The sequence below is a fragment of the Tubulanus polymorphus genome, chromosome 2 (genome assembly GCF_964204645.1).
Source record: "Tubulanus polymorphus chromosome 2, tnTubPoly1.2, whole genome shotgun sequence".
Taxonomy (NCBI): Eukaryota; Metazoa; Nemertea; class Palaeonemertea; order Tubulaniformes; family Tubulanidae; genus Tubulanus; species Tubulanus polymorphus.
Window position 1 is genome coordinate 15,332,650 of NC_134026.1, and position 18,186 is coordinate 15,350,835.

The 18,186-nt window shown below is 43.1% G+C and overlaps 1 protein-coding gene across 4 annotated transcripts in view; it reads left to right on the forward strand.

Annotated features, from left to right (window-relative positions):
* Window positions 1-18,186, forward strand: part of LOC141900770 (structural maintenance of chromosomes protein 6-like) — a 255,440-nt gene that overhangs the window by 113,794 nt on the left and 123,460 nt on the right. For all 4 annotated transcript variants that reach the window (XM_074787796.1, XM_074787797.1, XM_074787798.1 and 1 more), the window contains exon 15: window positions 4,921-4,947. In XM_074787796.1, coding sequence (XP_074643897.1) covers window positions 4,921-4,947 — 27 coding nt within the window. The remainder of the gene's footprint in view (window positions 1-4,920; window positions 4,948-18,186) is intronic.

The window sequence follows — 18,186 nt, forward strand, 5'->3', positions numbered from 1 at the left end:
ACCTCTGAAAAGTAACAAATTGAAATTTTTTTCAGTAACGTTTCATTGACATATGAAAGAAAATGTTCATTTTATCAGTAATCAACAGTAAGACCCCCAGTAACACCTTTCATATTTCTGTTCAAATCAAACAAATCAAATCAGTATTTCTTGTTATAAAATAGTATCAAATACTGAAAATCAGTAACAGTTGGCAGCTCTGTATAGGTGTAGGTACTATATACAGTGAAACCTCGTTACAGCAAACTATCTACATTTGTTATATCGAATGAATCGTTGTATCCGAGTTTGTTGTAACGAGGTTCCACGGTGTTTGAATCATCACTACACTCAAAATCCTTCAAATTCTGCTTCTGATTCACTAGTCTCGGCTAATATTCTTTGGATGGCATAGTGTAATCAGAACCAGAATCTGAAAGATCAGATTCATTGGTGCCAGAGGAATCAGAATCAGAATTGTCCTCTGCACTTTCAGACTCTGTGGCAGGGGCAGTGCTTGTTGATGCTGTTTCTGTGTTTGTTGGATTTGTCTTCCTCTTTCTTTTATACTCGGTTGAAGTAATTGTACTGAAATTTACATTAATATCATTGTCCACTCTCAGAATTCTTCGCTTTTTAGACATGTATTTTTCAAGGGCAATTTCTATTATATCATCCTTCTCTTCCACAGTCCAGCAAGCATCATTACACTTAATAACCATAAGGTTTTCCATAGTATCTGCCTTTATACTAAGGCGCAGGTCTGACAACAACGCAGTAAGCTGGCTGAAACATTTTTCAATGAAACTATTACTCGGTGAAAATGTCAGCACGATATTTGCAACCATACAGATATTTGGAAAATTATTCCATTTAAACTCCAAAATTTTGGCCCATAATCTTATAGCATTTAATTTGGAGAAAAAGAAATTCCTTGTTTTCTTCAATTTGGGCCATTCTTTCTCGATTTTGCTTGGGTCAAATCCAGCCCTCTCGAGTGTCACAGAAAATATCCTGGCTATGTTTTTGATTGTTTCAATTTCTTGTTGAGTGTCATCCCAGTTGGCTGGATCCAACCAGAGCATATCTTGAAAGAGCTGGCTATCAAATGACTGAAATCTTGCTTTCAATGCTGTCTCTACTACTGGCAAAACCTTTGTTTGAGGGTACATATCTGAGATTCTATATTATCTAGAGATGACTGGAAGCCAGTTACCTGGACATACGAGTAGTCTTGGTTTTGGACAGCTCTGTGAGCATGTCCAGGTTTCAGAACCTTCCAAGTAACTGATAAGTTCTCATCATCATCAGTATTCAGAGTTGCCACTTCTCCGGATTTCTCCGGAATTCCAGATTTTAAAAAAATCCAATTTCATTTCTGCATTTTAGGGAGAAGTCAAATAACCACAAAAGAAAACATCGCGAAAAAAATAAAATCAATTCGGTGTTCGACCCTAAACATCAAAACATGACGGCTCCGTAGAGGGGTCGAAAAAGCCGTATTGTGCTGCCACGTAGTAGCAACAACCCCGCAGTACACGATTAAACCATAGAACATAGTTCTATGATTAAACCAAGATGACGCAACGATCGAAATCGACTGACGCTTCGTTTGTTTTTTGGCTCCGGTTTATATATGAAGTGTATTTGACGGAACCAATCGCTATTTGAAAAAAAGATCTATAGGCGGTAATGAAAGTGAGGCCTATAACGCGTATTGCGCCAGAACGCATCTCCTGGCGTTGTTATTTCAAAAAATTTTTTGGGGGAGGGCCCCCAGACCCCCAACTTATTTTCCGGATTTTTAGCTTCGCATAAGTGGCAACTCTGAGTATTAGATTCTATATTACAAGCATCTAAGAAATACATGCAATCTTTATCATTCAGCTCATCATTTCCAGTTACAACAAAGTCAAGATAAAGTGGAACTTTGAACACTGAGATCTCGCTTTTCTCTAGATTCATTGAAAATTCAGAGAGATTATCTAGCAAGGCTTTGAAAAAGCATGCTGAACCTAGTAACTTTAAGTTTTTCAACTTTTTCAGAACTCTGCGCGTTTTGGCTTCTAACTTTTTGAACGAATCATCAGGATGCGCTAACCCATTTTCTATCATAAGTATCAGTAAACCCCAATTGTGGATCAAAGCAGATAATCCCCGCCTCTTGTGACTGACGAACCTAGTACCATGGACTTTGGGGATAACATACGAACTAGTTTCCTGTGCTTTAGCAATACTTGCTAATCTACGCTTTAATTTTCCAGATCTCTTGAATAAATAATACAATGTTAGCATCAAATCATCTAATTCTGAAAAAGTTTTATCTTTTTTCAGAGAATCCCCTAGGGCCAGCTCTGCACGGTGATTAACGCAATGCTAAGTAACCAGCCAGGCTCTACCTTCTTTTTTTTATTTTGTGAGCAACCCATTGTAAATACCTGTGTTCACACTTGCTCCATCACTACAGGCACATACCGTGAATTCAGTATAATCATTTTTTTCATTCCAAGTTTTTCAAGAAAAACATCAACACAGTATTTTAGACTGGCAGCATCGGCACCACCAAATTCTTCACAATCTTGCAAAGCTAAACAATAATAAATTGGCATGCCAGACTTGACAACTCTTGCAAGCACAAGCTCCTTCTCAGCACCTGTTTTTCTTGCTTGTGAACCATCTGTAAGGACTAAATGACCCAGCTGATACAATGATACCGCAAAGTTTTTCTCTGATTATGTCGGCTATACATCTAATATATTCATTACAAGACTTGCCATCCTGGGATCCTGATATAAGAGGTACACCATTTACCTTTTGCACTTGAACAAATGTGCCAAAGTGACACAGTGAGGCACCACCACATGCCATAAGGTAAGCAGTTTTAAGTAATTTTTCATGGGCATCCATGCCTGCAGCCCGTAAAGCCGTATCAATCTTTGGTTGAGTCGCAGCTGGCTTTGTGCTGGAAACCGTATTGCTAGTAGCAGTACTAGATGCTGAGGAAGGTTCATTAGAAGGCACTTGACCTGTAGTAAGTGTCTGGATATCTAGTCCAACCTTGTGTGCAGTTGAGTCCACATGCCTCTCCACATTGTGTTTGGTGACATAATTTGTGCCAACAACATACCGGTCAATTTCTTTTAGAGCTTTGCCTTTGATTTGCTGATCTCTTTTGATGGCGTCTACATATTTGGCACACAGTGAGCAGTACACCTGAAAATACAGTGTATAAGACAAAAATAAACTTAATATTTTTGGCCATAATCTCTACTAGGTAAGGCCTAAACTTTTTTTCTGAAAATAAATCGGCATTGTAAGCCACACAAGTCTAGACCAATTAATGTTCTACATTTAATATTAGCAGCATTTATTTTTCTCCTAGTTATAGCCAGGGAATCTTTGACATTATTGAACTGGAAATTCAAATTGTTGTCTGCCTGGGTTTTTAGCACATGTGTATTTATTATCGTCGATGAAAATAATCAAAAACATCCAGTAATACTAATAGGTTAGCCAAAAGTCAAAACATCATCTAAACATGTTATATCAAGCCTCCTTTTTTCCGTAACAAAAAATATTAAGAACTATTAAGAATCAATTTATCTGTCCATATTATGCATCAATTTGTCCGGTAAATGAATTATGAATTGGCGTAAATTTGTTTGTGTTTTCATGTCGGCGATAATTTATTTATTGCTTTCGTGGCCCGTAACGTGGCGCCACCTACATTGTTTTTTATGCTAATGAATAGGTGATGGCATCATAGCAATGTCTCCGAGCGTCGGCCATGTATGCTGAGTAAACTATCGCCGATTAATGAAAACAATACGTTTACTCGGTGATTTATTGATTTAAAATACTAACCTGTGCGACCCATGGTTTGTTGTTTATCGTCATGACCTTTGGAATGATACATGGAGGGACTTTATCCCATGAATTAAAGGTAAACAGTTGAACGGAATTGCCTTTCACCTCCGCTATTTGCATCACAATCAAATCACATGAATGAGATCGGTGTAGGAATACACAAAAGACCAATGGGAACATTTCAGTTCATTTACTACATTTATATATTAACATAATTCATTCTGAAAACGTAAAAATGCACGTGGCAGGTGCATGATCATTTAGATCGAGGTGAGCTGAAATAAACACTTCTAAAAATGAATTAAGGTGCGTGATGGCGCGCGGTAGCGATCGAGCGCCTTTCCCGGCAAGGCCTGCTTAAGTCACTCGAGTTAGTCACGTTTTTTCTTTCAGCTGTAAATTTGTCTATGCAAAATCATTTCCACACAATCCGATAGGTAATCTAGCAATTATCAACATGATGATAGATTCCGTTAAGACACTGCAATATTCAAATAACAACTATCCAAAAGCTTGCTCTAACTTGGTCCCCGTCTACAATAAAACCATTCCGATTCCCAGTCCCTGTGTGTAACATTTCATGTAACGATGTAAGACAACACCGATCTCTTAGCTCTTTTAACAAGTAATCAGTTCAAAGTTCGATTAATTCAACTACAGAAATAACCACCAAGCAAGCTTTTAGTACAACCATGTCAGCAAGCCCATTTTTAGAATTTCTTTCTTGTTCTATCTACCTTTCCCATCATCCTTGTGCTAGACTAGTCTAGCAAAAACCATGAATTAAAAACCAAAAACCAGGAAAGGGTACAGTACTCGATGGAAATATTACAATTATTGGAACTAAAATCTGTAATTCCGAGTAGTACATACCCTTTCGTATGATGGGAATTCCCCCCACCTGCCCCGCAAAGCTTCATTTTTGGGTCTGCTATGGCGTAAAAAAATGGCGGATTATGGCGGTGGCTAATTGCAACACCGCAGGGCCAGGTTGTATAGAAGAACCATTAGTACTACTCGGAAATACAAATTTTTGTTCCAAAAATTGTAATATTTATCTTCCTTTCTTTTCAGGGTAGAAGGCATGATGTCAGTCAACATGTAAGTAATAGTATTTCAAATATGCGTCCTTTGGATTTAACATTCTTAGTCATCGATTATTTTTAGCTGACTTCAGACCAGTGGGCTATTGCATTCACTTTTCGTCCATTGCTCACCAATCATTTGTATTTCCTTCAGGATACGTTACGTGGGGCACATTTTTAGAAGTTACCTTATTTTGGGAACTATACCGCTAAACATTTTTTGGAGTACCCGGTACCGTACGGTGGCGCCCCCACGAGCCACGTGACTCAATTTCTTCCTTAGCGCCGCCATTTTTGTGTGGTTTTGGGAGCTGCCGTTTTCGATATTATTCGTGTTCGTGTTCGTGATGATTCAGTTCTGTTGGCTAGCAGGACCGTTCTAGCACTTCATTTCTTCGGTGAGTCCGTTCCTATTCATTTTACCGAACAGAATTGCAATAAATTCGATCGTAAATACTCGCGGTCGGGGCAACTCCGACCACATGCACGTGTTTTTCTTTCCCACGGTCGGTTGATTTGTGCGGTGACTTCTCGCTAATAGCAAGCGAGCAGTCCGAGCCCGCTGACAATCCGTTTTCCTAAATAATTAATTAAGAAATTAATTATTAGATTAAATTGTCCAAGTTGTTCTAAAATTTTTGTTCTTTCAGAATTGTAGTACTTAATTTTAATATGTCGGACACTAGTCCTAGAGATAAAAAAGCCTGTTCGCGGGTGCATGAAATGTCTGGTTCCTCCTCTCCTACCGGCGCGGTACGACCTCCGGTGGGGATGCAGGCCGGCGTTCCCTCATGGGAGCCCTCCGTTGTAAGTTCCGGGCGGCAATCCCGCAACAAGAGGGCGAAGAAAGTCGTTGAGTCGTCGGGTCTCGGCCAACCGCCCCCTGTCGCTCTTGCTACGACAGTGGCCCAAGAGGCCATTAAACCTCCGCCCGAACTGGTTCCTAATTTTATTCCGGTTCCTCCATAAGAAAGCCAGTCCCAACCCGGCTGGAACCATCTACTGGGTCTCGGACGGGTCCAAACGAGTCGTCATCCGAGACGACCGTACATGCTACGGCCCCGGCTAACCGATCATATCCGAGTCCGGGGTCCGTTGCTGTACCAATGAAAAGCCTTGACTCGTCTGGTACAGGGATTTCGATCAGACTCAAATCTCCCAGACCAGGGACTGGGTCATCTCACTCAGCCGATCCAGGACTGCCCTCTTCCAAAAGGCCGGATTCTCGTTTTTCTCCACAAGCTCGCTCGCCCATGCAACGCTCCCCGGGAGCGAGGCGCAGGAGACGGTCACCGTCGCCCTCAGGCTCGACCTCATCCAGTAGGAAGACGTATGACCGTTACCGGCGTTTCCTGGTCCAGCTCCTCATCGAGGTCTCGATCCTCGAGTAGGAGTCCAGTGCGTTCTCCACGCTATTACCGTAGCCGTTGAAGGAGGTCCCTTTCGCCGGAGCCGGCTGCCTCTACGTCGGCTGAGGATTTCAAGGCACTTCAGGCATAAATGCATAGTCTGTTGGAGTCGGCAAAAGGTCACCTTGGCTCGACCGGAGCCGGAGCGCCCCAGCCGCTTTCATCTGACTCAGAAAACTCCACTCTCGAGGAGGGTTCCCTCCCGGTACCCGACCCTGAGGATGTTGATGAATATTCCTTGGAGGCAGGCCACGGCACGCGTTTAGGCTCTAAGGAGCCATCGCCTCGGGTCCCGCCCGAAGGGTCCATTTCCCATCCTCCGTTGACGTTTGACCGACTTCCCAGTCCTGCGGCCTCGATCAACACGACTTTTGACAGTTCGACACCGGCAGATTCGAGAGGTTTTCCGCAAGCATGGCGCCACCGTGCCTAAGCCTCATAAGTCTCATGAGTGTATGGCCTCGTATGCTGCCTCCGCAGGAGACTCTCATGCTCTCCGCGAGTCCTGCGCAGTGATGGCCGAGTGGACACGGATCGATAGGCACTTGTGGGGTCAGGATCGGCTAACTGGTTTTGCCTACCCCCCCCGCCGGAATCGGGTCTCAAGCAGGGAAAGTTCCTTTCTCTTGCTGAGCCACCGATCCCCGGTTTTAGAATGTCCTATTATCATACGCCCGGGTCAACTGAACGTTTGCATGGTTCGGTCGACGCGGACGTTAGATCGATTTTTTTTCTCACCGTCGGTCGCGCCCGTCCTTAACATTCATATGCCTAAGGCAGGGGTGACCTCTTCCTTGTCATTCCTGGAAAATATTACGCTTATCGGGAGTTTCCAAGATATGGCCATGTTGTCTCTGATTGGGGAGCTCAGAGAGGTTCAGGCCCTCCTGGAAAGGGAAACGGCGGAACCTTCGGAGGTCGCGGATGCCCTAGCGGGTATGGATAGAATCATCCAGTCACTGGGTCGGTCGGCTTCGCATGCGATTATTCTTGCCGTCAGAGCTCATGCCAACATGATCCTGGCAGCAAGGACCTCATTGATCAAGGATTTTGGAGCTAAACTCCCAGAGGTGACCCAAGATTCTCTTTTCTTGGCTCTGCTGGGTCACTCCAATCGCCTTTTTTCTGGCTGGTGTGCCCCAGTGGCAGCGGAATTCCAAAAAATTAAAGAATCGCAGGCGAAGTCGCATCGAGCCTTTAATATCCCTAGGAAGCAGCCTGCACAGACTGCCAGCTCAGTGGCGTCTCCAGCGACCCCTCCTGTGTTTTCCGGTCACTCAGCTTCGGTGAGCAACCGGGGAAGAGGCAGATCGTTTAGGGGTAAGGGTAAGGGTAAGGGTAAGTCCTCTGCCAAGCCCTTTTGTAAAGCCCAAAATTGAAGTTTCCGGGCCAGTGGGCGGTCGTCTTCAAGCGGCGACCGACCACTGGTCCGATAAGTTTGGAGACGGATGGGCCACGAGGGTAATCTCGAAAGGTTTTCGCCTCCGATTCGAAACGAAGCCTCGCCTGATGAGACAACCTCCGGACATGAGACCCAAGAGAGGTCAGGAGGCACACATCACCCCTGCAATCGAAGAGTTGTTACTGAAGGGCGCACTCCAGCCGGTACAAAACGAATCCTCTCCGGGCTGGAACTCGAGACTGTTTACAGTGCCCAAGGCCTTCGGAGGCCTACGCACGGTAATAGACTTGTCCCTTCTCAACAGACATCTCAGGGTGCCAAAGTTTCGCATGACCACACCGATGCAAGTAGTTCAGGCGCTCCGCCCCGGTCAATGGGCAGCGTCGATCGCTCTGAAGGACGCATACTTCCAGGTGCCGATACATCCCAAATCGCGTTGCTACCTCCGGGTCAAGTGGAAGGGTCGTCAGTACCAGTTTTCGGCTCCTCCTTTCGATCTAAGCTCGGCGCCCTGGGTGTTCACTAAGCTGGTCAAACCAGTCCAACGATATCTTCATAAAGGTGTGAAGAGGTTCGTATATCTGGACGACTGGTTAATTGTGGGCAACTCTCGGGACGAATGTCAGGCATCCATGGACTTGGTTCTGGACCTGGTGCGGGGAATTGGGCTTCAGGATAAATCTCGATAAGTCCCAATTACACCCGTCGCAAACATTCACCTACCTGGGCATGGAGTTCAACCTTCGCAAGGGCCGGGTGTTTCCCACTCAGGCCATGGTAGACAAACTGCAAGCTGTATCCGGCCTGTCGAGCACACCTCGGTCAGCGCGGTACTGGTCAAATGAGCTACATGTCCCTGGTGATTCCGCTGGGTTGCCTTCACAGCCGGCCATTTCAACGTTTTTGGAAGGCCTGCTGGCTGTGTTCGACAGGAGATTGGGAGGCTCTGCTGCCGCTTCCTCCTCCGGGTCTGGATCCAGAGCTAAGTTGGTGGACGTCCCTTTGCAATCTCAGGAAGGGTACATCTCTGGCACCACTCTGAGCCCCCCTCAGGCTGTTTACCGACGCGAGTCATGTGGGTTGGGGCGCTCATTTGGAGAATTCTCAGAAGGCCGGGAGATGGTCTCATCAGGAGGGGTTTCTCCATATCAATCAGTTAGAGCTCTTAGCGGTGCGCAATGCCCTGGGTTTCTTTCACAGGAGGTTGATAGGCAGACACATGTGGTTAGCCACCGACAACCAGACGGTCAGGGCCTATCTTCTGAACCAAGGAGGCACCAGATCGGTTACGCTTACCGCTCTCATGGCGGAGATTCTTATCTGGTGTCAAGCTCGAGGAATTCACCTTTCCGTGGTTCACCTAGCGGGCAAGAGGAACGTCGTTGCCGATGCCCTTTCCCGTCAGGATGCGGCCATTTCTCAGAGATGCTAGTTTTCCGGAAATATCCGGAATTCCGGAAATTTAGGATCGCCGATGTCAATTCCGGAAATTTGGTGAGAATTCCTCGCGGCGACCAGTAATGGCACAGACCGTAAAAGCGTTCGTTTGCTTGTACTCGTCGTCGCTTCTGTGTTATTTCATCTTGGTCTCTGTTTCCGAGGACGTTCTGCTACAATGTATATATGTGTGCTTGTTGTGGTATCTGTGCGTGTGTAGGTGGAGCGCCACTGTTGTGATGCCATTTCCAATTATCTTTACGCGCCGTTGTACATCGTCCCGCTGACGGCCAACAATGTGAAGATGCACGTGGTAATAATTAAGATGATATTTAATAAATATCATCTTAATGATAACCATTCACGGAAAGATTGTCAGTCGGGAGTCGGCCGATATAAAGGCAATTGACAGCGGTATAAAAATTAAATTTAACTGGCCCTGGCTAGAGTGTAAGGACAGTAATGGGGACTACTTATCGAACTACATTCGTAAGTTAGACTTAGTTGGCGTGGCGTACTGTGTCGTTTGTAAAGACCAGGTCAAATACGGTAGTGGCGGGAAAAAAGATATTCTTCGTCACCCGGATAGCGCGCGGCATAAGAAGGCAGCGAGGGATGTGAAGCACAACGAATGCCTGCCGTCGTATTTTCAGATGAAAGATGCCGATCGTGATACTGCATCTCCGGCGATGCAAAAACGCAAAATTATTCCTGGGGGAGAATTTTTCAGACCCCCTGTTCTAAATTCCGGAATTTTGGTACTTTGGCCCTAGCATCTCTGATTTCTACCGAATGGTCGCTTCACCCGGAAGTGGCAGTTCGAGTGGGGTCCCTGGTAGGCGATCCATTAATAGATCTGTTCGCCACCAGGTTCAACAAGAGGTTCCCGCTGTTAGTGTGTGTCCCCGTTTCCGGACCAGATGGCCTGGAAGATAGACACATTCTCGTTCCACTGGGACGGGATCCTAGCGTATGCGTACCCCCCGATTCAAGTCTTATCAGCTGTCCTCGACCAGATATAGCTGGCATCCTCTTGTCTGATTGTTCTGATCGCGCCTTGCTGGCCAGCTCAGGCGTGGTTCAGTCGTCTTCTCAACCTTCTGTGCGACAATCCCAGGTGCTTGCCGCAATTTCCATCCCTCCTGTCGCAGAGGGGTTTCCAGCAGCACCCGGCACTACATATGCTCAACCTTCATGCCTGGCCGTTGTCGAGCGACGCTTGACGAGTGCAGGCTTTTCAGTCAGGGCTTCCTCGTTCATCGCTAAATCCGAACGCCCTAGTACAGGCGGGATTTATAACTCAGTGGAAGATCTATAGCGATCGGTGTAGTCAACGGGGTTTGATCCATGCTCTTCCCCTGTAGCCGCCCTTGCTGAATTTTTCCTCTTTTTGAGGTCAAAGGGCAGCAGGTGGTAACCATTAAGGGTTACCGGTCTGCTATCGGCCATACTTTCAGGGCCGCTGGTTTTCCGGACCTGACTACTGATCCCAGTATTTCCCAGCTCATTGCCGGTTTCGCAGTAGCCCGGCCGAAAGTGCCTCGGGAAATCCCTCCATGGGACTTAGGGGTGGTCTTGAGATTTCTCATGGCACGTCCGTATGAACCCCTCTCCGAAGTGAGTCTGTCCAAACTCACTAAGAAAACATTTTTGTTTTTGTTTTTGGCTATGTCCGCTAGGAGGTCCGAAATTCATGCATTAACGACTCGACCTGGTCATATCGTTTTCGGTCCTGGTCATCGTTTTGTTGTTCTCCGCCCTTACCTCAATTTTATCGCTAAGAATCAAAGACCAGGTGCGGTTGGTAGAGAGTGGAGGTTGGAGGCTCTAACGCATAGGGTTCAATCTGACCTTCCAGATCGGGCGCATTGTCCGGTTGGGCATTGAGATTTTATTTGCGTCGGACAGCCTCACTTCGGGGAAAGAGGGATCGGTTGTTTATTACGCTGAATGAGCAGTCCTCGAAGGATGTCTCGAAGGATACTATTGCTCGGTGGGTTTCAGAACTCATTCGTAGATGCCGAGTCTACTCGTGTTGTCAGTCATCAGGTGCGCGCGATGGCGACTTCGTGGGCAGCTTTTTCGGGCGCATCCATAGAGGAGGTTTGTCAAGGTGCCTTCTGGAATAGTCAGAATACTTTCGCCTCCTTTTATTTGCAGGATGTGTCGGGACAGTTGGGTTCTCTTTTGTCGGTGGGCCCAGCAGTCATTGCAAAGGGCGTTCGGGTTTTTCCCTCGGGGTCTGCTCACTCCAGTTCTCATCCTGTAGATATATCGGATCCGTTTATCCAAGTCAAAATGATTATTGATTGTTTTGCGTTATTTTGGCTGTTTTTGTTTGTTCCGTAGCTAAGACCCAGGGGTTTTTTGCTGCCGGATTATCCTGGGGAGTGTGTTTGCCGTTCTGATTTAACAGGATTCATTTTCTCTCATAACCTGTAGATATGTGAGCTTAAGCTAGGATATATCTGTACATGTATATGTTTTCTGTTGCTCCGGGTGTGAGTATAGTCTGGAATCTTTGTGCCGGGAGCAATTATATTTAACTTTGCTTGGACCTTGTTGCCGAGAGCGATGGGTTAGTTCGGTAATTTGGTTTTGGCGCAGTTTTCAGGGTGAGTAATTTCCTTTTTTGAACATGCTTTATTTGTGGTTTTAGTTTACACACATTTTTTGGGAGCCTTGGCTAATCCTTCTAAAATGTGCCCCATGTAACGTATCCTGAAGGAAATATCATAATTTTCCAGAGTAAAATTTGTATTTCTGAGGGATACTTATGTGGGGCACAGGATATTCCCGCCTGCCTTCCCCGCTCGGCTCTTTGCGCTGAGTTTCGGGAGAAATTGAGTCACGTGGCTCGTGGGGGCGCCACCGTACAGTACCGGGTACTCCAAAAAATGTTTAGCGGTATAGTTCCCAAATTAAGGTAACTTTTAAAATGTCCCCCACGTAAGTATCCCTCAGAAATACAAATTTTACTCTGGAAAATTATGATTTTTCCATGATCCGTGGACAGAATGCAATTGTTAAGGGACATTTTGAAGATGCTTCAATGGATTGCAGGCCTCTCGCTGGTAAATAAATGTTCACGGCCAATCTAAGCACAGCAGGTGCTCAGCCATTAGGGGGGTCATGTCAACGGTCTGGCCGATCGATAATCATTCGTATGCTTAATACACTACGCTCAAAGCTATTTTAGCACACTCAAACGCAACTTCAGTAGCCTGTAATTTCACTACTAATTGTTTTTTTTCTGTGAGGCTGATCCCATGTCATCATTTATTTACTTAAGTATCATTTGGAAAGTAAACCTCAAAAAGTAGGAATTAGAGGGCATTTGACCTTTCAGCAAAAGTTGAAAGCCGTGGGTTTACTATTTTTTGAGTAATTTACAAAAAAAGTGTAAAAAAATCGATTTATTTTCATTGGCTTGCATGCTTGCAAGCCCATATTGCTATCACACGGATTGATAACTTGCTTGGAGAGTCGATAGTTTTCGTTAGAAACCCTCTTGGGCTCTGATATTTACATACATTTAATGCTGCAATAAAATCTAGGCTCCTTTCTTATATTGGCTATATCGGTTGTCGTTTTCATTGTTTTATGATTCTGTTCAATCGTTTTAGTTATTTCTGCGGCGCATACCAGCCTTAGTTGAGGTTGCGTGATCATTCTTGAAATTGGTATTCATGTGCGGCATAGTGCTGTCGACAATTCAATTCGTTGTTTATTGGCACAAGAAAATTTCAAAATAAAACATTTACTTTCACGTTTTTGAAAAATTCTTTTCATTTTCTTTTACTTTCATTTGGTGCTTGCAATAGGGGCCATTTGAAAAATCTCTGTATGAACATTTATATTTATCAGTTTAGATATCTAGATGTTGTAATGGGTCCAAAAATCAAATTTTTGCTAACAAATGAGGTTATAACATAACTTTTTAATCTGTTGGAAATGAAATTTTGAATATCGCGTTCATTTAAGAGAAATCGACGAATTTGTGACGATTTTTAAAGAAATTTCAAGGAGCATTTTGTTTCATAAAACGTCTAGAAGGCCGATGTACAACGTTACATTGAAGTAAAATAACTGCCCCCTGCGGTTGGCTGAGCTCCCGCTGTCAATCAATGTAAGGGCATATTTGATTGACACAGACAAATCGGTCTTTTAATGTTCTCATCTATTAATCTGCTCGGTTCTAGTTTCTCATTTCCCATGGGAGCACCTTATATGTTTATTTTTAATTTGATAACCGTAGTATCGATTCCGTCTCCCCATTGTCACGAGTAATGTGACCGGATGCCTCAATACCAAAAAAATACGGAAGCCGGATTTCAAAAACGAATATAAATTTATTACACTATGTACATCAGATTCATAATTCGTACAACGAAGAATAAGAATACTCGGCACTGGCAACCGACGAACAACGAACGATGATGAATTAGACACTCGGCACTGGCAACCGACGAACGACGAACGGAACGACGAACGATGAATTAGACACTCAGCACTGGCAGCTGACGAACAAAACACGCGGCACTGGCAGCTGACGATTACGATATCGGTTGAGTACCCACCATTACGGGTCGATACCGGACCGGCATTCAGCCGGAAACTAGTATACCTTCGTACACTAAACACTATAAGATATAAGCTGGAAACAATTCCAGAAATTACCAAAAATGCAATAATCTAAATTTAATGCAATTCATTATCAGATTAAATAATAATCTCAATATTAAGTCTTCAATCTATATATATATGAGTTAACAGTCAAATGCCAATACTTTCTGAATCTTATATCTAGATTCTAGCACTAAAAATTAAACAATTATAGAATTGATAGAACTATTCAACTACAACTCCATCTGAATTCCATTATTATAGAATGTTAAATACGAGAAAAATACTAGAGGAAAACCCCTCAAACTCAAGGATATAGTGTAAGAAAAATGTCGAACTTACCCCACAACGTGACCACAACCACGCTGGTCATTGCGTGAGCGTACACACGCAGGCTTATGGCGAAATGCATTTAACAAATCGAACCAAGCAAATATATAATACCCATTATTGTAACGGGTCAAAGAATATGAAAGACATCGGCAGAGTGAAGGATATATACTACCCTACTGAGTTACACGAGTGACACCCATACCTATTTCATTATGCAAATAACCGAAGATTCAATCGATATGCTACTTCACAGAAGATTATGCGCGCACAATCGAATAGGCCCAAACCTTGTGTATTGCCGCGATGATTGCTGATTAGATTTCGATGATGTTGTTCACCGAAATCAGCAGAATATACACATCCATGAAGTGTTCAAGAAAAACCTTTAAGATGCATCAATCAGATGGCGCCTATACATTACAAAGATAACATTCTGCGCCCTAGATATTAAGATCCGTGGATCTCTTGTTAGAATTTCTTGCCTGCCTACTTAAAGCAATCCTATCGTGAAATTATTAAAAACCATGTAAGTCGATAAAATTTATCTAGTCAGTAACCTGCACTGGACTCAAATTTGAAGAACTTGAGTGCTTCTGTCCTGATTGGTCCGTATGATAATGAAAAACCCCCGATAAAACTCAGGCTCTCACTAAGTTTGTACCGTATGTTAACGGGGGACTCATAGTTGTTTTACGTCATTCTAGGGATGTATTAAAATAATGGACATTTTTTTTTTGAGACAAAAATTCACATTATCAATTTTTCGAAGATTTCAGACTTAAGTTATCAGTCAGTTATCATCAAAATGTCACACTGACCTAAATTGAGTCCTTTTTAGGCCAGCCGTAGGCTGAGCCTATTACTATACAAATGGAGCGAATTTAAATGACATGGTTTCCACACAAAAGGCTCTTTTGCTTGCCAAGTGAGGGCATATTCGAACAAATCACGTATTTAAGCGTAATCCATTCTCGGAATCGTAGCGAGCAGAATTTTGAAATAGGGTCTCATAAAAATGTTTTCTGCATTTTTCACGAAAGTTAAATCGGGAAAATTTCAATTTTTATCAGCCAATCAGGAAGTTGTGTCTTCCCTGTGATTGGTTTATCTGAAAATATCAGCAGCTGTTCACGTGAATTATCGCGATTTCATTACTGGCGCTTTTGCGCATGACGTCATGTATCAACACGCGACAATACTTCCGCGTTCGCTACGTGTTCGCTGATTGGCCCATTTACTGGGAAATTCCACAGAAGCCTAATGTGGTTTGTTACAAGCGCTGTGATTGGCCCGACCCGATTCTGGCATGGCTTTAGCTTAGTGGGTTCGAATCCCTTGACGGGAATCTGAAGATGATGGATCCTATCAATATCTATTGAAACAAATAAGTTTCCCGGTTGGGCAGCCGCGGATATCTACCGGAAGTGTTCCGGTTCGATATTTCGAGGTTTTGAGGAATTTTGGAGTGATATTGAAATCCGGTAAATACCAGCGGTAGATTGTGAAAACCCATTGCATGATATTTGTATTACTTAATCAACGAAAAGCGTCGGGGCCGCGCCAGGAGTTTTCGTGATTCAAGTAGCGCAATAGCCTACTTCTTCGTGTTCGTCCACCTCAATTTTCATTCCGCCGATCTCTGACACGGCTCTGTGCCCGTCGGCGCTGTGATTGCACTTTCGTATCACCAACATTTTTTATTTCTATATCAGGGAGGTCTGGAGAATAAAAAAGTCAAAATTTGGATATCACATAGGCCTGATTTCATCGAATAAGTCGACCATGGTCGTTACGTTTCCGTACTTATTACCACCTAAAACCGTCTGAACAATTTTGTCACAACCAACATTTCGTTTACAGATATCAGGGTTCACGTGAACCCGCGGTCGTCTACTGTTTTACTTCCGGATTTTATTTTAAGATTTAAAATTGTATTTCAAGATCGATTTCTATGAAATCTTTAGTTGATTTGGTGTTTGGGAGGAATTTTTATTTGCTCTACAGAAAATTCATCCTTGACAATTGCGCAAGGTTCGCGAAAAAAATGGTTTTACCAAATCGGGTGTATGACCTTGATATGCTAATTAGCCATGTGCCCGAATTGTAAATTCAATCAAATTTTATTCTGCCAAAAAAATGTTAAATACAATTCGCTTTCCGAGAGTTAATGGTATGCTGCATGGAACAAAGTTGTTTTGAGATGGGTCTTGAAGCTATTGAGGTCGAGAGATAACCATCTAGATAGTTCGTGAGAGTTCCAAAGTTTTGAAGAGGCTTCAAGGTAATGTCTTGATATTTGGTTTATACGTGTATCTACCCTAGACACATCTTCAGGCCAAAAACTGGCCCTGTCAGATTCAAGATGGCCGACTGGCAGCCATTGTTGTTCGCCAAAATTAGCACTTTTTACACATTTTTGAAGTTTTCGAGGGAAATTTTGAAGACACTTTTATCAATAACCTTGATCATTCGTATATATTTGTTTCCCCCGAGGGCCCATCGGCATGAGAAAAATTGGGTCGATCGGACTCAAGATGGCCGTCCTGTGACCTTTTTTGTTCCCAAAAATGTCAATTTTGGCCTGAATTCTGAGTACTGTAGCTTTCTAATGGTGTGCCATGTTTCATTGCAATTTGTAATGGGTATTCTTTGGAAAGGGATCTTTTATATCCGAGAGGGTATTTTTGACCAGGCAATTATGACGCACTTGGCGGCCATCTTGGAGTCATCAGTACTCATTCGTAGGTGGAAAAAAGTTTTTCCACATCATAATTGATACTTAAGCATATTTTGCAACTATAATCAATTGGAAAGTTGTAGCTCATGTTCTATGATCGAGGTGAGTTTCAAGCTCATTGGTTTTTGTTTATGGCCACCAGGGGGCGTTGAACAATACAATAACTTAGTATTTCTATATTACATTCGTACCTATGCATATTTTGCTACGACAATCAATTGGAAAGTTGTAGCTCATGACATGGTCTATGATCTTGGTGAGTTTCAAGCTCATTGGTTTTTGTATATGGCCACCAGGGGCGTTGAACAATACAATAACTTAGTATTTCTATATTACATTCATTCCTGCTGTCTGTGTTAACACACGATTTTACTATGTAAATGATATTGAGCAGGGAGTGTCTATTGATAAATATAACCCACAGATTACATCATTTATAAAAAGCAAATCTGACAGGCTGGCCATTGTGCCCCTTGGGGCTCTTGTTGATATATTTTTTCTCATTTCATTTTCAAGGAAATGAATTTTTGCATACCGGTAGCCTTTACATGACAGTTTTTTTTACGTCACACCAGTTTAGCGAGCCACTGAACCATCAGTCATTTATTGAAATTTAGGATTGATTTCCTGCCCTCTGACGGCATCCTGAAGCTCACAATTAACGTCAGTAAATGTGCCTAAAATTTGGATCATTTTTTGCTTTTGATGTCATCATCTTATCCATATAAGCCATATGCACGAATTGCAAATTCAATAGAATTCTAGAATTCGTAAAAAAAAGTCAAATCCAAGTCAATTTTACTTAATTGTCAAAAAATTTTAATTCACCAAATTCAATTTTATTTTTTTCTACATTCAAATTATTCATAACACTATTGGTAAGGATTGATCTGCGGTATTCGTTCTTGCCAGCCCCAGTGTCTGTTAGTAAAGTAACTGATAAAACACGTTAATTGTTTTGATAGAGGGAGAGTTTTTTGACAAATAAATTATAACCCACACAGCGCACATCATTTGATTCATGAAAAGCGAATGTGAAGAGGGGCTCATTTTCATCAATTGAAGGCTCTCTCGAAGACTTTTCAGCTAATCCAAGGCCGACGGAAGCAATTTTTGAGTGGTACAATGGTACGGCCATTCCTGTATCCAAGGTCAAGAACAGGGGGTTGAGGGTTTCCCCCGAAAATTTTTTGTTTTTTATGAATCTAATATGCGTTTTCCCAGCATATCAGCTCATCTACAATACGTTAAAAATAACTTTTGAGTGGTACTACCTCAAAATATTACCAAGCATCCTACAGTGGTAAATGT